Source organism: Bombus pyrosoma, linkage group LG7 (assembly GCF_014825855.1).
Source record: "Bombus pyrosoma isolate SC7728 linkage group LG7, ASM1482585v1, whole genome shotgun sequence".
Classification (NCBI taxonomy): Eukaryota; Metazoa; Arthropoda; class Insecta; order Hymenoptera; family Apidae; genus Bombus; species Bombus pyrosoma.
In genome coordinates this window covers 3,057,035-3,081,765 of record NC_057776.1, presented here as the reverse complement: position 1 = coordinate 3,081,765, position 24,731 = coordinate 3,057,035, and the positions used below count along the sequence as shown (strand labels likewise).

The window sequence follows — 24,731 nt, the reverse complement described above, 5'->3', positions numbered from 1 at the left end:
GAGAGATACATGTACAGACATTCATATAATAGAACGTTCAGGTAGCACGATATTCCAATAATGGAACGTTTAGATAATGGGTATTCAAATAATGGAGTTACTGCAATTCATATTTTAACGTTGCTAACGATAATGTCTGCCAGTCAAGTTTAATTTGATATATTAAAGTGACAGATGAAAATGTAAATGTTCAATAGGTGCGTTAGAAATGGTAGATAAAATTATGTATGAAACACGAAGAAATGCTTGTATATTTCGATTTCTAATAATTTAATGCACTACCAAATTTGTATAATCACCGAATCAAAAGTCAATAAAATTCAACCAATGTTAGTTAAATTGATTTCAATTCTTGCAAACGTAAATGTGATATAATTTGTTGTTAACGGAAATGAAACGAAATATAAAAAGGTAGGAGATTTCTAAATAAAGAAATTATTATGTCCAAGAGATTGGTAACGCGAGTAACGAATTAATTCGTTTTTCTCGATTAACAATTAATCGAAGCGATAATGTTTGATGGTAATCAATTAACGTTTACATTACGTTCAAGCAACTTATGCATAATTACGAGTATTGGTATTAATTTTCGTCTTCAATTATTGACAGTAATAATTCAAGTTTTACCTTCCGAAGCTAATGCATAAAGAAAATATTTCAATTTTTATTATCAAATTGAACGTGAAATTTTAAATAGGTACTACAGGTAGCAGGTATGTTTGGACAATTCTCTTCAAACATAAAATATGATAAAAGATATAAAATTGGTACATGCTCGTAAATTACAAAAACTGTAAAATAATGTGTATTATCTAAGAAATCTACTCGTTTTGTGGATCTGTTTGAATCTAACAACATCTTTTTATTTCAAAATATCAGCAAGATATTTCAAGCTTCGAATATTCATACGTATGTGTACTATATCTCTTGATATATGAAATTTTCATTGCCCATAAAGAATCGCGCGATATCCCAAGAAAGACATTAAATCCCAGTTCACAAAGGAGCCACGCCTTTGAGATAAACTCGGTTCTTATCATGGTTGATGCATACACGTATTTAGGAATTGTCACTTCCGTTATCTCAATATTTTTCCATAATTCTAAACTTATCATTAAATTATCGATATTGCAGTGTAACACTTTTAGAAACGATCATAACTGATCGCTATATCGAGCGAGGGCGACTAACACTGAGATACAGATACATGAAAAATCACTCTACATATCTAAATGTTTCTCATTTCTTTATTTATTGTAAGATAAAATGAAACTACGTAAACTTTCTCACATCGCTATACATACTTATCGTTTACGAGTAAAACTGGTCGGTCAGTAAATCCGCGAACACCTGGTATTTACATTAAACTCGTATCGTATGGCTTCCTCTACGACGTACATTTTTAGTTTTATTTCCAAGTCCTCGATAGCTTTGTCATCAAACAAAGATACAACAAAACAAAATAAAATTTCAAACTAGGTAACAGTTAGTGCAATATCACACAACATATTCGTAAAAGCTTTCTATGATCAACGTTCAAATTTTTTCGTGAATTCATCGTAGATCATTGTTTATAATATAGATTTCAGTATGTTGTAAGGTTTTGACTAACAGGCATGTGACATTTATGTTGAAAGTACGAAATATTGACGCGGGTTTTTTTTTTATTATGAACCTGTGAATTAGGATATAGTACAGTAATAGGATCGTAAATTCAGGAAGTAACAACGGACCGCAGGCTCAGCGAAGCCCTCTCTTGTTTCTGAGCAAAGTGGGATCAGCAGGCTTAAAAAGCGAATCGCGGGTTTTATATCCGTCTGCACAGGCTTAAATGGACCCCTCAACGGCGGATAAAATAATCCATGGACGTATAACCGTATGTTTAAACCGGCTCTCTCGGTAGACCGACGTTAAAACAGCGATTCTCATGGGGGCGTGAAAGCGACTCCGGCGCGCTACTACCTTCAACTTAAGAGGGTGATTCGTTAGGGAAACCCCGTTATAATTTTCGGCTAAACGTTCGTTCTCCTTGCAGCTCGCGTGCGGACTCGTAAGTAACGCATTTAGGACAGAGCTGAGCGATATCTTTATTCGGATAACAGAAGGCGAATAAAAATAAGGAATAAAATTCTATTGGCCATTCTATTTGCCAATTCTAACGAACAATCCAATAATGAACAATAATGATCCAATCGAATAAGGATCGAAGGGTTAGATGTAAAAGCAATTTACCCCCGTTTTTACTAATTTTACAGGAACACGTATTTCAGAGAAAGTTGTTTAAGAAGTTACAAAATGATATTACAAGATATCTTCTCAATATATTAAATATATTAATCGTAGCTTATCCGTTATACAAGTGTATTCTGTTTTGTAGGAAAATTTTCAATTTTTCGTGCTCATAGAGCAACAGACTTCAGGTAGAGCCAGCTGGTTCTTGCAAATTTGATTAATACCCGATTTTCTGCAATCATTTGCCTTCCGTGTTTCAATGTATTCTATATTTATTAATATTTTAAACGAGTATATCACACAAGGAATATGACGTTACAAATATCACATTACTCCAATCGTAGGTTACAGAAATTTTAAGTAGGTACGAATGTTTGTCTGTCCACTATTGTTGCTACTGTCATTATCCACTCATGATTCCATTCTCAGTTGAATGTCTGGATACGTTGTTGTAATGCTACTTGTCACTAGCATGTACATAGTGTTCGGCAAATACCATTACGTCCCGCAATTTTGCAGTTCCGTATATTTCGAAATGGATAGCTGCTTTTTATTTACAACAATAATATTCCTATTAAGAGATTTTCCAAGCGCTTTTTTGTATAGTTCTCGCACCAAAATTACGACGAATACTATACCCATGTGTCTTCCCTTCAATTTATCCGAAGAAGAATATGTTCATATAAGAAATTACTCGTGTGTGAACTGACCTTGATAAAACTTTTTTCGAATAATTGATTCTTGTAAGATAACGAAAATATTCGAACATGCGTAAACTTCTTTTATGAATATATTATGTGTTTTAGACATTTTCCATTGGCGTTCTGATAAGACGACGTTATCATGATTTATATTGATCAAATTCGAAACAAATCTGGAAATATATATAGAAGTTGCAAGATAATAGTACAAGTATACATATTGTTGAGAATTTTGGATCTTTGAAGCCGAAATAATGTTATGGGAACACAAAATTTACACTTTTAATTAATGTTTAAATAGTTATACATTTATTTAATGGACGATATCTATTATATTTATCGATATATATTTGCACGCGTCTCAGCGCTTTCTTCTATACCCGACTGTTAACCGACGATCCTTCCAGATGTTTACATCCATCTGTTTTTGAGACGCTGCGCACACACATACTTCCACATACTGATACTCACATACAAGTATTCTTACTGCTCGTTTAACCTAGTCCAGCACAGAAAATTATATATATCTCAACACACCTCTTTAATTTTTGTGCTGCACATTCATTTCCTTTTATAAGTCAATCAAACCATTCTTAAAAGTAATTAAAAATTTTCAAATTTGTTTCTCCCTAGAGCATAACTTTTATAATGTCAATCTCTTTATTTTCGTAACTTTCATTCACAAAATGGAAGTGAACTTCAATGTACTTAGAATTTTTTGTTAAGTTTCCAAATTTTGATATGGCAATCGCTCCAGAATTATCTTCGTAAATTTTTAATGGTGTCTCTATCATTATTTTGAAATCTTTTAACAATTTTCTTACAAATTTAATTTCGTTCACAGCTTCTGATAAAGCTACATACTCGGCGGCTGTTGATGATATTGTCACGCTACTTTGCTTTCTCGATTTCCAGTAAATTGCGTTTCCGAAAGATCTTATGATAAATCCCGTAGTGGATTTTCTATCTACTTTATCTCCAGCTCAATCAGCGTCAACAAAACAATCGATAGCTTCAGCATTTAAATTTCTTTTATAAGTTAATTTTAATTTCCTAGTTAAATACAAGAAATATTTCAGAATTCTCAATGCATGTTTATAATGGGTCCCGTCGTAACTGTTTTGAAATCGACTTAAATAAGTTACACTATATCTAACGTCTAATCTTGTTCCAGTACTAATATATAATAAAACTCCTATGAGATTTCTATATCTTATATCGTCTGATGCTGATTGTGCGGGTTCTAAACTTAAGTTTTGTTCCATTGGTCTAGAATATAGTTTACTATTTTCTATATTATATTGTTTCGCTAATGACTCTGTATAATTACTTTGATCTAATTTCATCTCACATTTCTTATCATCGTATTCGATGTTTATTTCTAAGTAAGTCTTTACTTTAGTTCTTCATCGCAAATTTGTTTGACAATTTGTTTTTAATTTTATCGATTTTCCTTTTGTTTTTTCCAAATATTAATAAGTCGTCTACGAATAGAATTAAGTATATAACATCATCGCTCTCATACTTCATATACAGACAATAATCACTCTCACTTCTTTGAAATCCTAATTTTTTCATGTACTCATCGAAACATTCGTACCAAGCTTTTGAACTTTCACGCAATCCATATAACGCCTTTGATAATTTACATACTTTCCCGCTTTTATCGTTGTAACCCATAGGTTGTTTTACAAATACTTCCGACTTTATAGTTTCGTTTAAGAATGCTGTTTCTACATCCATTTGCATAATCATCAAACCACATTCACAACAATAAGATAGCAATAACTTCAACGTTTGCATTTTTCCCACTGGAGAGTATAAATCTCCCAGTATTTCCTTTTGTTGGAAGCCTCGAACAACTAGTCGCGCTTTCTTACGATTATCAGATTTATTCGTATATATCCATTTCAAATCTAATACTTTTTTGTCTTTTGGTTTCTCTACTAATTGCCAGGTCTTATTTTTGATTAAACTATTAATTTCTCGATCCATTGCTTCTTTCCATGAACCGCTGTCATCGCCACTTAAGGCTTCTTCATAGGTTTGAGGACTGTCTGCGCTAACTACATTTACATAAATGAAATATGAGCTCGTTTGGCCATATCTTTGAGGTTTCTTTCTTTGCCGTGTTGACCTTCTCAAATTATTTTCTATGTCCTCAAGGTCTTCTTCTGATTCGTTACTTAAATTTCTCTTCTTTTTTATTACAACCTACTCGACCTTCTCGTTATTTATTTCACTTTCATTAATTTCGTTTGAATCCGAATGTTCGTCAAAATCTTTTTTCGTTTCATTGTCTGATTCATCTTCTCCTTGAAATCCTACTAACTTATCATCTTCACCTATAAATTCTACGTGTCTTGCAATTATGACTTTATTATTAACTAAGATCCTATATCCAACGTTTTCATAACCTACAAGTATTCCAGTGTCTGCTTTTTCGTCCCATTTCGAATTTCTTTTAATTTCAGGTATTATTACGAAAACTCTACTTCCGTACAATCTTAAATTATTTATATTTGGTTTCCTTTTAAAAAATAATTCAAATGATGTTTTATTTTCATATGTACTCGCAATGGTTCTATTTTTTAAGTACGCCGCGGCTCTAACTATTTCCGGTCAATATTTAATATTCAACTTTGAATCATGTAATAAGCATCTAGCGGAATTCATGATTGTTCTATTGTAGCGCTCAGCTGTTCCATTTAACTCACGAACATAAGGTGGGCATGATTCTACGAAAATTCTCTTTTCCCTAATTAGCTTGTACATGTCTTTGTTCATGTATTCTTTTCCGTTATCGCATCTTAGTCTCTTTATCTTTTTACCAGTAAGATTCTCAACTTTGTTTATATAATCAAGCAATTGTAAACTTCACCTTTTGATTTCAAAGTATAAATCATTATAATATTTTACCAAATGTCCTAATGGACAAATTGTAAAATTTAAACAAACAATAAATAAAAAAAAAAGAGAAAAAAAGTATAAATCAATGCGCACTTACTGTAGTCGTCTATAAATGTTAAGAAATATTTAGATCCATCAAATCCGGTATTTTTATATAGTCCATTTAAATCGGTATGTACTAATTCTAAAATCTCGCGCGCTCTACTACGGTACTACTTTTGAAAGGGTAAATTGTGCATTTTATTTTGGATACATGTACCACATTTTAATTGTACTTGTTCAAATTTTTCTGGCATTCCCTCAAGTAATTTTTTCTTACACATTGCCTTTCTTACACATTCTTGCCTTTCAATGTAACTACCTATTTTATATAAACCATGATCTTTGAATGCTATCCCTATCAACTTTCTGTATTTGTTATATATCTTTGAAGTATTTCCTGCTAAGACTATTTTATTTTCATTGGTTACTATCGCATAGCTAATCAAGTTATTATCCATTTCTTTCACGTAAAATACATTAGACATTGCAATTTTAATCCTCCTTTTGTTTACTTCAAAGTAAGTTAAAATTTTTCCGACTTTTGTTCCTTTTAGAATTCTACCGTTTCCTACTTTTACGTTTGTCGGGTTTTTTTAAATTTTCGTACTCGACAAAATGAGAGCCATCATTTACAATGGGAGTCTCGAGTTGAGTGTGTGTCTAGTGTTCTGTGAAGTTCGTAAAGCAACACGTGACGCCCATCTGTCGAAAGTGAATCGAAACAAACATAGCCAAGTGTTTCCTATCTTATTAGCGAAAAATTCCAACGCTCCTAATCTCTACCCGAATCATAGCCTCATAGCCTCTCGACTAGTTATTCAACTTGAATTAACTAGCTCGATGATGGCCCAAGAATCGCGACCAGGTTCTTTTGAGCAAAACCATAATTGCACCGCGCTACCTCCTCCGTGGCAAAAGAGCAATATATCCCTCCATACTATTGACACCAAAAACATTAAAAAGCGTAAACTAGAAACAGCTAAAACAAACGCAAACGCTAATTAGAACGAACAGTCAATAAGCTGTGTAACCACGTACAATAGATACTCAATACTAGAATCCACAAACGACTCCATGGACGTTGCAGATTCACCAACTAACCAACATACGCAAAAAAATTCCCCTCCTCCACCTATCTTTGTTGTTGATGTCATCGATATACAAACAATGGTAAAGTCCATTGAGAAAGAAATCAGTAAAGAGGAATACAAACTAAAAATAAATAATAACCAAGTCAAAATTCTGTCGGCTAACCCAGACTCATATAGAAAGATAACAAAACTATTAAAAACCTTGAATGCTAGCTATCACACCTACCAACTTAAACAAGAAAAACCTTTTCGAGTGATACTACGCAACATTCACCACTCAGCAAACTTAGATGAAATGAAATTCGAACTTTTAAAATACGGCCACGAAGTAATCAACATTAGTAACATAAGGCATAGAATCTCGAAAAACCCGCTATCTTTATTTTTTATTGACATAAAACAAAAGCCTAACAATAAAGATATTTATAACGTCAATCGATTAATGAACTCAATAGTAAAATTTGAACCACCTTTTGTGAAAAAAGAGATAGTGCAATGTAAAAGGTGCCAAAGGTACGGTCACACATAGAAATACTGCAACTATAACTTCCGCTGCGTTAAATGTGCAGGCAGTGACCAATGCACTAAATCTCCGGAAACCCCGGCGAAGTCCATCCTCTGCTAAGGAGAGCATCCTTAGGTTGCTCAGCCTACAAGACCTTGCACAATAGTAAGTATCCCAAACACAGAGCCAAGGAGTCAACCAACCAAGTACTCAGCCCACAAAAATTCTCCACACACTCAAGGAAATCAAACGAAAATCCATAGTGAACGTTCTCAAAATAGTGTTCCCAGCTCACAAAAACTTCACTAGACTCGAAAAACTAATCGAGAAACAATCAGAGCAAATTAACAACTTATTATCATTATTAACACTCTTCATGGATAAATTAATACGCACAAAAGCAAAATAAAACCAAGACGCATAGCTCTTTGGAATGCCAACGGTCTAGCTCAACACAAATTCTAACTAGAACTCTTCCTAAAACAACAGCAAATCGACGTAATGCTCATATCTGAAACTCACTTCACCGACAAAAACTATCTGAAAATAAATGGTTATAACTTCTATCATACCCAACACCCCAATGGAAAGGCCCATGGCGGCACCGGAATCATTATCAAATCCAACATTAAGCATTACGAACTTCCATCATTCCAGAAAGACTACCTCCAACCAACAAACGTAGCAATAGAAGACTGCCATGGTACAATGACCACTTCAGCAGTATATTGCCCTCCCAGACACTCCATTGCCAAAGAAGACTTTGATAACTTCCTGGACACTCTGGGCAATAGATTCATAGCTGGAGGATACTATAACGTCAAACGTACCCAATGGGGCAGCAGACTGGTCAGAGGCAAAAATCTCTTAAATAGCATAATCACCAATAACCTCAACTACGTCACCACATATGAACCCACATACTGGCCCACTGACACTAACAAAATACCTGACTTACTTGACTTCTTCATAACTAAAAATATCTCGCCAAGATATGTCCAAATCAATTCCTCGGCGGATCTCTCTTCTTACCATTCTCCCGTTATAGCAACATTCAGTTCAACAATTATCGAGAATCCACCTAATGGCTTTATTCATAACCAACTCACCAACTGGCAGCTCTTCACAGAAGTCTTTAATCACTCAACTTCAGCCTTAATTTCACTAAAAACTGATGAAGATATCGATACAGCCACGGAATACTTAAACACGAGCATAATAAACGCTATCTGCTCCTCCATACCTATTAAGACTTCTATCAGCAAACGTGAATGTCCCCATTACATATTAAAAAAAATAGCAGAAAAACGTAGACTAAGAAGAGAGTATGGCAAACCCATAGAACACCGGATGACAAACGCAAACTAAACAACGTAACTAGGAAGTTAACCAAAGTCATCAAAAATTATAAAAATGACTGTTTTCAAAAATATCTCGCCAATTTGACCTCCACAGCTGACTCCAATTACTCACTATGGAAGGCTTCCAGGAAATTCACGCGCCCCCGCAAATAATTCCTCCAATCCGCCGTCCGCAAGGTGGATGGGCGCGTAGCCCTATAGAAAAAGCCAAACTGTTTGCTAATCACCTATCTAAAGTATTTAAACCCCATTCCTCTGCCGCGGATATTACTGAATACCTGCACTCTCCCTTCCAAATGTGCCCTCCTACTAAAACCTTCACTTCTGTAGAAATTATAGAATTAATCCGTCGCCTAAATCCCAGGAAAGCAGTAGGGCATGACCTAATATGCAATAAAGCAATCAAGGAACTTCCCTTCTCTAAAGGGATTGCGCTCATCACATTAATTTTTAACGCAATTCTTTGCCTTGAATACTATCCTAAGACCTGGAAAATTTCACTGATTACTCTCATCCCTAAACCCGGAAAACCAATATATGAAACTAACTCATATCGCCCAATTAATCTTCTACCTATCTTGTCAAAACTATTCGAGAAAATGCTAACGAAACGACTTCTTCCACTTCTAGAGGATTCGAAAACACTGCCAGATCATCAATTCGGTTTTCGGAAACAACATTTTACAATAGAGCAAATCCATCGCATAACGCACAATATCAGACAAAACCTTAGAAAAGAAAAAATATTGCTCAGCGGTATTCCTTGACATTCAACAGGCATTCGACAAAGTATGGCATGAAGGGCTTCTATACAAACTTAAAAAAATCCTATCACACACCTACTACACCATTTTTAAATCCTACCTAACCAAAAGACAATTCACGGTTAAATACTTAGACGCCACGACCACAACATTCCCAATAGAAGCTGGCATATCCCAAGGTAGTGTTCTTGGACCCCTGCTGTTCTTCATCTACACTGCCGATTTACCAATATCAACAGAGATAACTATAGCAACATTTGCTGACGACACAGCGCTATTAGCTTCCCACGCAGACCCGATAATTGCTTCATCCACTCTCCAGTGATGTCTTGACTCTATGGAAAAGTGGTTTCATAAATGGGGCTTCAAAATTAATGAAAAAAAATCCACACAGGTAACCTTCACGTTGCGAAAACAAACCTGCCCTCAGGTCACCATTAACGACACAACAATTCCTAGCAAGGATACAGTCAGATATCTGGGCATGACCCTGGACATGAGATTAACATGGAAAAAACACACCACAGAAAAAACGAAGCAACTCAAGGATAAACTCAAAAAATTTTATTGGCTCATTGGCCGACGCTTCAACCTAAGCACGCAGAACAAAATTACCCTCTATAAGACCGTAATAAAACCTGTCTGGACCTACGCGATCCAACTATGGGGAACAGCAAGTAATTGCAACATTGGAATACTTCAACGCTTCCAATCGAAAACGTTAAGATCCGAATCGAAACGTTAAGTATGTCACCAACGAAGTAATATATCGTGACCTCAATATACTCACAGTCAAAGAAGAAATAACTAAATATAGCAACAGATATAGCAAAAGAGTCAACAAACATCGGAACCCCCTAATTACTAAATTACTTAACACATCGGACCAGATCCGCAGGCTAAAAAAATACTACCCGTTAGACCTAAGCACAAGATTTAATTAGATATTTATATTAAGTAATAATTACTTATTTATAATACTTATTTATAATTATCTATAATAAGTATTAACTTATTATAAATAATTAGCCATATCATTGCGCCACGCCAGAGAAAATTACTGAAAATTCTCAATGGAGAATTGATCGTAAGTTAATAATAAATACAAAAAAATCATTTACAATGTGATCTGAACATCCACTATCCAATATCCAATCTATCTTTCGCGTATCGCTAGTGTATACCGTAATATTGTTCTTACTATCTTCGCTCTCTACTCGCGTTAGGAAGGATCCAATTTCTTCGTCGTCGTAACCCTCGTTGTATGAGTAATTTGCGTCGTGTTGACTTGCCCCGTTGTAGCGTTGTTACCAGCCTCTGCTTCGTCCTCGTTGGCCAAATCCTCGTTGGCCGTATCCTCGTCCTCTTTGGCCAAAACTTCGTCCGCCGCGACCCCTATTCTGCTGCGGCTGGTACGCACCTCCTTGTCATTGCGCTCCTCCATTGTCTCCGCCATTTTTTCCACCTCTGCACGTGTTTGTATAATTTCTTACCACGTGGTCGTACTTTCCACAGCCATGGCACTTTATATCCTTTTTTTCAACTTTGAATATACTTGACCTTTTTCTTTCACTTTCCCCGTCGCTATGCGTTTCCCACATTGTAATTTTATTTTTTAAGAATTTACAAGTTCGATCACTTTCTTTCAATGAGTCGAGTAAGTCATCAATATAGCTCAATGATTCTGGTAGTGTTTTGATCATGTAGTCGAGTTTTTCTCGTTCACTCACGTTTGCATCAGCACTCTTTAATTCATTTATCGTTTTTTCAAATTCCGCGAAAAATGAATTTGATTCCTCAAAGTCTTTCAGCTTCATCATGTCTAGTCTCCTTTTTATACAAATTTGCAATGCTGTTGATTCCTTCATATACATTTCGTCAAATTTTTTCATTATTTTTAAAGCAGTGTCTTGATCACCAACAAATTCTAATTGTTCATTTATTATACTACCATAGATGTAGTTCATCGCCCATTGATTCTTTTCATCCCAGTTATCTTGCGCATCCGTGTCCATTTTCTCTCGTGTAGCCGGTTCATAACATTTCTTACACTTTAAATACATCAATATTCTTTTCTACCACATTACGTAATCACGTCCATCGAATATTTGAAGTTTAAATTCGTCGTCCCTTGGCATCTTGATTCGTTTTTTATTTTCACATCTTTTCTTTTTCTTTCTCAAAAATAATTCTCTTTATTATCCAGATTCCTTTTATTTGTTCTGTCAATAGCCTTTTTATCTCTTCAGAACTTATTTCCAATTTTTTAAAAATCGACTTTTATCTATTCACTCCCGATTACACGTGGTTCTATAACCTTAAATCTCGGCAACCACGATTTTTGCTACCATGTTGAGAATTTTGGATCTTTGAAGCCGAAATAATGTTACGGGAACACAAAATTTACACTTTTAATTAATGTTTAAATAATTATACATTTATTTAATGGACGATCTCTATTATATTTATCGATACATATTTGCACGCGTCTCAACACTTTCTTCTATACCCGACTGTTAACCGACGACCCTTCCAGATGGTTCTAACGACTGAACAATTTACATCCATCTGTTTTTGAGACGCCGCGCACACACATACTCCCACACACTGATACTCGCATACAAGTTCTCTTACTGCGCGTTTAACCTAGTCCAGCACAGAAAATTATACATATTTCAACACATATATTTAGCATACGTCATAACGTATGTATGTATGTATATATGAACTTTCGCACGTTCGCGGGGAGACGCGATCTCGAAGAAGCGCGCCAACGGGAGTCGTAAATTCCCGTTAAGATTGACTAATCGGCGCCACGAATCGTACAATCCCTTATTTCTTGTGGGATAATAAGGGTGATTAATTGAATATAACGCTAACAGGTTGTTATGTATATTTAAACGATCCAACAACTTCGGTGTTATACAAGAATGAATGTTTGAAAGGACAACGACGAGTGAGTGCAACCTGAGACTCCTTTCGTATCGTTGCGTATGATGATGTATTTTGATTGATGTCGAGTGTTTTTAGGGTTTGAGACTCACCTAATTGTAACCTTCGGCTTTTATCTTGTTCAGATAACCCTTGGAGTATGCTCTGGTCGTTGGAAGCCCATTCTCGAATGTTTAAGCCGGCTGATTGGAGAAGGTCGGTAAGTTCCTTTCTGAGAGACAGTACCTCTTTCTTCGTGTCCGCTCCGGTGAGGGCGTCATCGATGTAGAAATCTTGTTGCAAGGCCGATGACGCTCATCGGCATCGGTGTCCTTCGTCGTCTGCCAACTGCTTGAGACACCGTAGAGCCAGGTATGGATAACCCGATAACCCGAACGTTACGGTGTTAAGTTGGAAGCTTTAGATTTCCCCATTCTCGTTACGCCATACGATTTTTTGATATTGTCGGTCCTCTGGTCGCACTAGGAATTGCCTGTACATCTTCTCAATGTCCCCAGTGAGTACATATTGGTGTAGGCGGAATCTAAGAAGGATATTGAATAGATCCTCTTGTAGTTTTGGGACCTGTATAGAGTGCATCGTTTAATGAAACTCCGGTGCTGCTCGCCGCTGATCTGTCAAACACGACACGGAGTTTGGTCGTTTCGCTCGATGCCTTGATCACGTCGTGGTGTGGTAGACAATACCCGTTATCGTCGGCTTTATCGGTACTGGTTCTTGTCATGTGTCCCCGATCCAAGTAATCTTGTAATACCGCTCGATACTCGGCTTCAAAACGTCTGTTGCGTTGGAATCGGCGGTTGAGTGATGCGAGTCGTTTCATCGCTAGCGTCTTGGAGGATCCAAGCGACGGGAGCCGGTCGTTAAATGGGAGGGCGACGATATATCGTCCTTTACTGGTGCGTCGGACGTGAGCTCTGAAGTGTTTTTCGAATCGTCGCTCTGCTTTGGATATGTGTTGGATCGGAGGTCCTTCGTTGCTTTCCCAAAACCGCGTGAGATCTGCTTGAAGAGCCGTTGTGGATGCATGGAATGTGGTTGTTCCGGTTTGGGAAGTTGGACTCCCCCTCGTTCGGTCGCGTCAGATTGATTTGTCTGACGCATATCGACGCAAGTGTTGCACCCGAGCTTAATAAGACATCGATCGGGGACGGTATATGAAATCGTGGATCGGCTAGCTTGATATTTCTGGGTATATCAAGCGCTGAGCGATCGATGTGTTGGCTTGGGATCGGGGTCGATATGGCTGGAATGATGAGGAACGTTAATGTGCGTTCGTACTTGCCATCTGTGGAGGTGATCGTCATCGTTATGAATCGCCTTGACGTCGTCGTTAAAGTATCGAGGACTTCAATTGGGACCGAACATTTCTTTTGCTTTATTCCAAGGGAATTTTCAAGCTTTTCTGTGATGAAATTCATGCTGGATCCGGTGTCGAGAAGCGCACGGCACTGGATCGGTTGCTGTTTGTCGGTTAGTATGTGAACTTAAGGTGTAATTACTAAATCATTGCACAATACCTCGGAAACTGCCGGTCTGGTATTTTCGGTCCTTGTCGGAGTTCTGGATTTCTGGCGTCATTTCCTGTGAGCATGTGTCCGTCTCGGACTACCGGGTGGACTTGGGGGCGAATTCATTCGTGTTGTCTCCGAATTGTGCTTTTCCGAGGTTTTCCGTTTACCTGTGGGTAACGGGGGCGATGCTGTTCTTCTGCTTGACGAGGAGAAACTTCGGTCAGAGGTGGAGGAATTCGACCTCGACGGCTGTCTTTCCTGATGTAACATCGTGTGGTGTCGTCCTCCGCACACCCGACATGAACCGGCGTAACAATCACGCGCTGTGTGCCCCTTCTTCGGGCAATTCAAGCATAAGGATGCCTTTTTAGCGTCCTTCAAGCGTTTATTTACGGTTTTTGATTTGAATACATCGCATCGCCAAATGGTGTGTTGTCCTCGACAAGTATGACAGGTTGGCTGAGCCTGGGATGCGGTGAATGCGTGATTGATTCCTGTGATCTTGTCTGTTTGACGATGGTGGTCGGTCTGTTACTTCGTGCCAAACATTCGAGGAAATTCAGGAATTGAACATATTTAGGCAATTCTTTGTTCGGGAGAGTCATTTCCCACTGACTCCGGATGTTCGATGATATCTTTGAAAGTAAAAGGCTGTATGTCATGGCACTTGTCTCGGAATAGGATTCGCCTAACTTGATCAATGCACAGATGTCTTGTTTGAACGCATGGACCAAGTGGCTCAATTCCTCTGACGAGTCTTTGGTAAGTTTCGATTAAGGCCGTGCAGTGGCTCACGGTGGTGTCTCGTGGGCATTCGAAGCTCTCTTTGAGAGGCTCATCGTAATTTGTGTTGTTGAGAGGTAACGCCTCTAGGCAATTCGTCGCGTCTCTTTGGAGAGCGGACCGTAGGTAATGAAATTTTTGTACGTCCGTGAGGAGAGGATTCTGATCTACAGTTGAGCAAAACGTGTCGTAAAATGTGCTCCATTTTTCGAAATTTCCGTCGAAAGTGGGGAGCCGAACATCGGGTAGTTTTATCGCTATTAGATTTGAGGTCGCGGATGACTCACCACTCGGGATACTTACAGGTGTCGCTCAGCCAGTATCAGCTTCTTCAAGCAAACTCCCAGGGATACGTAGGTGCGTAACGTCTCTCTTTCCAACGTGGGATCTCCTTCGCTATGATCTTCTAACTCCTCTTGGGCTAGTCGGAATCGTCTCCACTCTTCCTCGAGTTTGATATTTGATATTTTTCCAAGAGGCAACCGTCATGCTCTTCAGCCTGTTTATACTGATCGATGTCGCTCTCTATGGCCTTGATGTTGCCGATGTATTTATCGCGTTTTTGGCGCATAAAGTTAACCTTTGCTGGGGTCGGCATGATTGCTGGTGTAGGCAGACTTACGTGGGTAGAACCTTCCATTGGCTGAGTGTTCAGCTACGTCGTGACGATACTTGGTTGCGTGCCTCGACCAATGGGCTATACCTCTTTAAAGGTGACGCTCCTGACGTCACTGACTTCGATAGAGTGATACACTTCTGCTGCTGGATTCGACGTGGACACGTGGTACTGTGTGATCACTGGTAAGTTCACTTTTCACTGGCACGTAATCCGGCTCGAAGGACCATGAACTTTCGCACGTTCGCGGGGAGACGATCTCGAAGAAGCGCGCCAACGGGAGTCGTAAATTCCCGTTACGATTGACTATTCGATGCCACGCATCGTACGATCCCTTATTTCTTGTGGGATAATAAGGGTGATTAATTGAATATAACGCTGCGATTAACAGGTTATTATGTATATTTAAACGATCCAACAACTTCGGTGTTATACAAGAATGAACGTTTGAAAGGACAACGACGATTGAGTGCGACCTGAGACTCCTTTCGTATCGTTGCGTATGATGATGTATTTTGTCGACTGACTGTATTCGACTTGTTGACTGCTTGAGGTTTCTTGAACTGTCCGTTGGCTCGAGATGATAGTGACTGACTATTCTTTGACTCGATATGATAGAGACTGACTGTTTTGCTCTTAAGGTGTCTCGGAGGAAAGCTTGGTATGGGTGTGCTCTTTGACAGAAGACGCGGATTCATTGTTCACACTTTTCGTCAGGGAAGTGAGGGTAACGATCCGCGATGCCGATGGGTTATGACCCATGCTAATGAAAAAAGATATGAGGAAGTCTCCTACCAACGTAGAGCGGGGGTGACTTCGTTTCTGGGGAAAAAACAGCCTATTTCGGTGGACATATGTTCGTTTTTCCCATTCGGTGACTGCCCGCTTTTTAAGAGCGCCGAATAAACCCAAGGACTTTTCCAGGACCCAGCCATAAACCGAAAACACTTATAGGATTAGCAAATTCTTCAAGACAAGCAGTTTGACTGGCAAACATGAGTGAAAGCAAAGAAGTTAAAAGTTAACGTTTTATGGTGGGTCCTTGGGTCTATTGAGGATCGGAAAGACTGTAGGTTGGCCGTTGGGTGCCACGTAGCGAGGGATGGAGTGCAGATGTCCCACGCGACGTAACAATATATATGTATACTAATTAATAAGCCTCAATATTCATTGGGATTATATTTACCATTTGTTATGTACTTTCTTATTTTTTTACTAAATATATGTTTGCAATACGTATCGTGTAATTTCTATATATATTTCCAGATTGATTTCAAATTGCATCTGTTATTAATGCAATCATGATAGCCATGTCTCGTTACAACGCTAATGAAATTTCAATATGGTTCATATAATACGTGCAATATGGACATAAATGTTCTCTATGATAAATGTTGAAATACAATACCTTCGTGAACTACTGTATCTTATTTGGAGAATCAACGAAGTATTGAATGTGAAGTATAATTTCAAGATCCATTGTTCAGCTGTTGTAACATTGACTTCTGAAATTAATTCTTCTTCAAATGTTAGATCAGAAAACTTCATCGCTCTTCGATGAATTAATCATTTGGTACATTCATAGTGGAAGTTGTACTGATCGTGAGCATGTGACTGAATGTATTCATGTAAACTCGCACAAAATTAAGTGGAAATAGACAACTATTTTAATATTACTAAGTAAGGAAACAATATTATTTTATTATTATTTATTTATTGTCGCGTAGACCAATAGTCATTCTTATTATTATTCGAACATTGTTGGAGCAAATAAGGAAAATAGTTTTTTATCTGTATAATTACTATTCCTGAATAATTATCATACGGATAAAATATTCTATTGAAATCTATTCTGATAATTATCTTGGATAATTGAGACGAATGTTAAAAATCCTGAGTTTCATTTGAGATAATCAATTATTTCAACTTTGTCAGGAAATCTATACTTCTAACGTGACGTAACGTAGGAATATCGATTATATTAGAAAGCGTCTACCAAATTTACACAATTCCTTGTATAAAATATAATTATTATTATATAATGCGAATACATAACAGTAAATGAAATAAATTACTTCATTCGATAGTCAAATAATAAAACAGTTTCAAGAAAGATCGTTTGCTGGTATAAATAAAGTACCTAATACGTAATTATTTTAAGATATTCTTTTCGCTTTCTTGGGAAGAACAATGAACACGAACGATGCTCGTTTTTACTCCGAGCCTTTTAATTTCATAGGGATTCTCTCGGATTGACAGTAGACGGGTATTCTCGAAATTACACGTACGATGTACACGAGATTTTATTTCACTTTGTCGTGGTATCGGATTCTATTGATTTTGGGAGTTACAGTTCCGAGTGTTTTAAATCTAAAATCACGTGTGTAGTGAGAGACTGTGTCAGACAGTAGAATGGTGTCAGTGGTGACCTATATTAGAATCGTGCTTGGTTTTGCGGCGAATTCTGTGCTAAAATGTAATTGCAGCTTCTTGTTTATTAACACATTTACTACGTGCATACGTTTGGGTTCTCAGTTGGCACGTACTTTTATGGTATGAAGGCCACAACACCGCAATATGATAGGTGATATTTTTGCTGAGGAAGAGTACATGGTTCTAGGATACAATACAAAGCAGAGCAATTTTGTTTTACCAAAATTATTTTGCTGTTCTTCTATGTTATGGCTTTTAACTGCGTACAATCTCCGTGCGTTTGTATTCACGTAATTCCTAACTTGTTATACTCTTCTTATAGTTTTCATAAATCTTTTTACAAGATCTTGGATTAATTGTTGCTTTAGTAATTTGGGTTAATTGTCGCATCTTTTATAAAATCAGGTTACGTCCCAATATGAGCCCGGCTATTTATATAGTTTGTAATTTATAAGACGTAAGTTAAGACTCAGGAAATTTGAGAAGGTTTCCAGAATTTCATTTAGTTAAATAAGTTTAAATTAATTAATTTATTAATATATTATATCATATATTCATTTATTAATATTACTAATTTAGTTTGATTTAATTGAATTTAATAAAGTTTTTAATAAATTTTCTGTGAAGTCTACTTGTTAGCAAATATTATTTTAGGTATTTAGAGACAAATCAGTGATGAACGTTTCATAATGATTAATATTCGATTAATGCTTGTTATACATACGATTAAATGTATCTAAATGTGCTAGGCGAAAAGAATTTACGAATAACTTGTGAAAATGTAACAATCGCGGAAATGTATTAATGAGACACATTTGTAATTATCTTCGTTTCCTGTTTCCTTTCTTCTTGTACACGAATACGTACATATTTATTTGTTTATATATATAAAAGCTGTGAATACATTTCCACGTAATAATCTAATAATTAACAATAGAAGGAATATTAACAATAATATAATTTTCCGACTTTTTGGCCTTAGAGGATCAGGAAAATTGCATTACTTTCCACTTGAATTTTTGCACGTAATATTGTTCAGTTACGATCATTTAATTAGTTACAACGTAATTATTAAAAACAGCTGCGTTTCTAAATTTAATTACTTCGTTTTAAATCTCTTCGACAGTATAATTAAATAATAGCAAGAAACAACGATTAAGATATATCCAAGCAACATAATTTTCAGAAATGCGATGTTCACGTAATCGCATATATCTAGTATCGAAATAAAACTTCAGATATACGTGTTCTCAATAATAAACATTTCTTTTTTCCATGAAAATCATCTCATTCTGTTTAAGAACAACAAACTCATGTTTGTTATCGCTCGCGAAGTTAATTTCTGCAAAACATAATTGCTTAGTAAATATTGCTTTCCGATGAAATCTTGTTTCAGTCGCGCGAAAATACAGTGATAAAATATTGAATCGTGAATATCGAAATATCGGATCAGAAAATTTCAATCCATCGTTATTCACTGGTGTGATGATATTTTAAAAGCGATTACGTATCCACTGTCATTAGTGCTAGTTAATAGTAATTAGTAAGGAGTTTATGATCCCATATTTTGTTCGTTTTAGTCACAAAATATGTTACCATCGCGTTGCAGAAGAATTTGGGACACCTTATGTCCGTAATACCATATAATTTCGCAAATAGACTGCGAATTTTTATACATTTATGGGAAATTTAAAAGTGCAGAATTGTAAAAGCACGCGCCATATACGGAAATATAAAGAAATATTCGAAGTGAAGTATTGCATTAACAATTAAGTGATTGCCGGTTTTATTATTAGGTGGTAATGACAAAATCGGCAATCACTTAGTTGCCAACTCAATACTTGTTATAACATTCAAAATTTTTACGTAGGTTCCACTTCCTTAATTATGTGTATAATTAGTGGATGTATGAAATTGTATAAAAATCTGCAGTCTACTAATGGCGCATATTTACGTATTTATGGAAGTTTAAAAATTCAGAAATGCGCGAAGTGTATATATGTAATATGCAAAAATATATAAAATATTCAAAAGATAGTACTCGTTATAGTACCTGGTAGGTGATATATAAGCTTCCTTTAGGATCTATGTCGCCAGTTCTGCTGCTAAAAATATGAAGAGAAGAAAAAAGGGGAAGGAAAGAAAGATCATAAGAAATATTCTGCTCTTATCGTTTAATATTCTTCCATACAAAGTGCATTTTGTTTCGATACTTGACCCATAAAATATTCTTCTTTCTTACTGCCTGTAGACTTCTGCGAAATAACAGTTCGCCTTGTACAAGACAGCACGATGTCCCACTCGTGGAAAAGAAAAGGGAGCCGTCTTTGGTGGTTGAATTATGTCCAGGTCACGTCTTCAAAAAGCGGCGGGAACCTTGAAGGATCGACGATATTATGAACGAGCTTGAGATCGATTCGATGCAACAAGCGGAAGAAAATAATATCCGCGATGGTCAGTCTCGTCATATTGCCTCGAATCGTTTCCCTTTTCATCTTTTCAGGGCGCACAATATTCCAGAAATAACATGGAAAATTCGTGTTCGCAGGAAATATTTGACTTCTCATTGCCACCTTATTGCTACCCTCTTTCTTTCGTTCGAAAGGTCGGATGGTGCTCGATGATTTAAATGACTTTTGGGCGCAAAAAATATGTGAGATTTGTGTTGCTTGGCAATCGTCAAGAATTTTTAGAATTGTTCTCGTTTCATTGAGTATCGTTGGACTACGAGTGTTCGTGTAAATGCATATTTTGACGAATAGAATAACAAAATGAAGCTTACGCAGGAATTTGTTTCATCCACTAAATGTAATGATTGTTGAGTTGTTCGAAATGTTCGTAGCGAAATTTGGGAAAAATTTGTAATTTATGTATTTTCGTAGAATTAGAATTTTATATCGTCTATTGACAAATTTGAGAAACTTTCACTCTCTACTGCTCTATCTGTACAGATTCACGATTATTTTTTAGAAAATAATTATAAAATCATAAAAATTAAATAATAAATTTCCACAAGCTGTGTTCGCAAGCCTCTAACATGTTTAATCTCGCGGCACTAAAAAGTTTTATGGGACTTAAGCCTTTCGATTGAGGTCGTCAATTCCGAAACAACGCAAATTTATCTTTTAACACTTTATGAGTTATTGTATAGTAGTTATTGTATATAATTATTCTCAGCTTAATTTCACCTACCTAATAACATAAAAATAACATAGAAATATCATCTCTTATTTATTAATTTTAGTTTATTAAATATTTTTATTAATGTAATTTTCTCGACGAAATAATACGCATAGCTTTAGCTACTCTTTAAAATCGTTTTTTAAAGAACGTTAAGTGAATTTTGAATCGCGAATTTATTAATCTAAACGACAATGTTGCGATAGTTTTACACAAGTTCGACATCTTATCGTAGCAATTTGCTGGTTTGATGTTCGCAGAGAATCACAACAATTCGAAACATCTAAACTCGTTTTCTCTGGAATTATGATTCTTGAGTTGTTTGGTTGTTGCAGGAAATGAACGATATGTTTCTTGCGCATTTAACGGGCATAAATATTCGCGGACTAGTTATTAGTATTTCATTTGTGCCGGCTTTTGCTCAAGTGCAATTTATTTCGTCAGAACGAACCGTTGTTACTGCATTGTTGTAAAGTTGACGCGGAAAAGATTGCTCTTTAAATTCGAGTCTTTCTTGCTGTAGAACGGGAACGTAACCTGCATTTGCATTTAATGCGCCTTTTAATTAGTCGAATGGTCGTGTACAAAAAGCTCGTTTGACGGATGAACATTGGAAAAAATGAAATGCAATTGTTGAATGTAAAAAGTCGCTTGTTCCGAGTGTACGTCGTTTTTCATTTCTGTTAACAATCGCTTCAACGGGATGTAATAGGATGAAATTTGTTTGTCCGGAACAGGTAGAATGTTAATTGTGAGCAAAGTGATTTTTATGAAGGAAAATTTATCTTTCTAAATATCATCGTAAAATTTCCTGTGAATTGTATTACTGGTCTGTTGAATTTCAAAGAACCATTTATTTAAATTACATGATTCGTTTATTAAGATTTATTAGGAACTCTGAATACATTTAAATATATATGATATCGATATGTGGTATATAAATAATGAGATATAAGATTGTGTCATAAATACGAAATAGCCAGTAAATAAATCATATTGAATTACATAAGAAACGTTTAGTATTATTAATTGATAACATGTTGTGTATTTCGTGTGTGTATTATGTTAAGAAAAAATAATAGATGTTTGTTGATAATATCCTCCATATGTCGCATAATGTACGAGGAAAGCGTGTAGGTAAATATCGATGATAATAAATTATAATTTCATATTATTCGCGAAATGGTGGAAAAGGAGCAAGTAAACAGAAATACATTATACTTCCAGTTTTAATTGTGAATATATTATATTTTCAGTGCATATTATTGTCGTAATGTCGTAATAAAAATCGTGAATTTGGAGATCTGTCATTAAATCTGTCATTATTTTATCTGATAAAATTATATTATTTAATAAGAAGAATATTACAATTCCAACAACATTGGCCCTCTTTTAAATTGTAAAGTAATATTATACACGAAGATTATGATAATCGATTGAAATTTGAAATTATTACACGTAAAGTATATTTCATTCGAAATCCTTAAAACGTAATCCTTAATAATCAACAAAGTCTTTATCGTTAAATCGTTGAATTATGAATATTTTCCTACTTCAAACTCCTTATTTCCAATCGATTTTTAAAAAGATCTATTTCAAACTGATGGTATTATTTTATTAGAAATTTTTTTATTAGAAAACTAACACTGTTCTTAGTTGCACAGATAGTATAATAATTTTAATTTTAGTGAAATATTTTTATTTTCTCATTGATAATTTTCCATATCTTAAACTACCTGCTTCAAATTTCCTAAATTTGCTTCTTTCTGTTGCATCGCTCTTTTAACAAACAGATGATATCATTTGGAGAAATTAGAATTTGTTTGTTTATCTATATACAGTGTACTGATAACGATAGAGTAATAATAATTTCAATGAAATATTTCTACACTCTATTTCCGAATTTATGAGTATAGAGGAATGTCTTCAGAATTCTTGGGGATCGTTCGTTTGTAAGTTATTATCGACACTTACAAACTGAATTTTCTACTTCATAAACTGCGTTGGTAACTTCCTATAGATGTAATCTGTTCCGTAATTTTTAAATTTATCCAGACTAACTTTATATTTCTTAAATGTAAATTATATTCGTAATTAACACGACGATCCTGCAGAATTAGTTTGTCGGTAATTGCATCCGTCGAATACCTGTTAAAGTTGTCGAAAGTTAATTTAGTCCTTGCAAGCTCGACGGGAATTTAATATTCCGGAGATTTATGAACCATCAACTAAACATTCAATAACGAATATTAAATTTCGATCTTCCATCACGGGCAAGTCACCGTCTTAATTATCTCCTTTGACGAATGAAATCAAAATAATGGTCGCATAATTGTCCTTTATGAAGTCAACAGTTAGTTGTTTCAAAGCCGTAAACTAATTCAATCTTGAAATTAGTGAAATCTAAATACTTTGTTATCCTTATAAATCAGTTCATCGTCTTCAGCTTATTTCCACATTGCTTTCTCTCTCTTTAATATCTACATCTATCTATCTATCTATATAATACATGTATGAACCACTCTGAAAGCAATGGGTTCATTTTTTGAAAAAATTGAAAAACTGAAAAATTCACATATGCTTAACGTGAACTGTTCATTTGTAAACAGCTAATAATTTAAATGTGAAGACAATAGGGTGATTCCCAAAGGAAATAGGGTGGATCTACGTGAAAAAGGCAAGTGGAAAATATACATAAAATTTGTTCATGTGAGGATTCATTTGCGAGAAGATCGAGTTTGTCACGTTTGCTTAAACTTGATCAATTATGGATTAGCTGTGAATGAAGAACCAGCGTGAAAGTAAGTGAAAAATGTAAAATACAATTGTTCGTTTTGTGCTTTATTTTCAAGAAGATAGAATCTGAACATGGCATAATAAATTTTCGAAAAGTTATATTTATATAATATTTTATTGTACATTCTTTACCTGCTTTCGCACGTAGAATGATGTGTAGAATAATAACAAGAAATTATAATAGTATAATAGTACGAGTAGCTGTGAATATATAATTAGCGCCAAATCTGATTAAATATTCTGATTAAATATTAAGACTTATTGTTAGTAATGAATAATTGATTGTCTAAATAGTTTTATGAACTTCGTGTTTTATTATTTTGTAACTTTTATGTTTTCGGATTTGTTTCAAACACTAGCATGCAGTCGTATGCCGTACAAAATATTTTCTACAACACACATAACATAATATATTCAAGTTAAATCCCTACGAAAGCCAAATAATTTCACGAAATACTTTATAAGTTTCAATACTTTGTACCGAACATGCAGTTACGACAATAAACAGCTAACATTGTAGAAAACACAGCATCATTTCATTTGTAATCTATTTCCATTTTATTTATATTACCGTGAGTTTTTTAATATCGTACTTATGAAAGAAAACTCCAAAAATGTGTTTAATATTTTCTTTATCGTTACTTCTTTCATCGGAATCCCACAATTTTATGAAATTTGAAGAAACTCAAGTATTTATAGCAAGTATTTATATTAACTCTTTAAATCGTGAACGGTCAATTTGTATCTGCATTTGTATAGTGGACTTCTGGAAAGTATCTATTGTTTTAATACGTTCTTTTGTGCTCTGATAAAACAACATATAATTTATGTCTCCTCATTTATGTCTTTCG

The 24,731-nt window shown here is 35.5% G+C and overlaps 1 protein-coding gene across 8 annotated transcripts in view; it reads left to right on the top strand.

Moving 5' to 3' along the window:
• LOC122569041 (beta-1,4-galactosyltransferase galt-1) overlaps positions 1-24,731 on the top strand; it is a 161,177-nt gene that overhangs the window by 30,996 nt on the left and 105,450 nt on the right. For 2 of the 8 annotated variants that reach the window (XM_043729496.1, XM_043729498.1), the window contains exon 2: positions 12,684-12,757. The exons of 3 other annotated variants lie outside the window; for them this stretch is intronic. In XM_043729496.1, the coding sequence (XP_043585431.1) occupies positions 12,684-12,757 (74 nt within the window). Of the gene's footprint in view, positions 1-12,683; positions 12,758-12,778; positions 12,910-24,731 lie in introns of those variants that run through there. 3 more of the 8 variants (XM_043729501.1, XM_043729503.1, XM_043729500.1) reach the window with 3 other exon arrangements.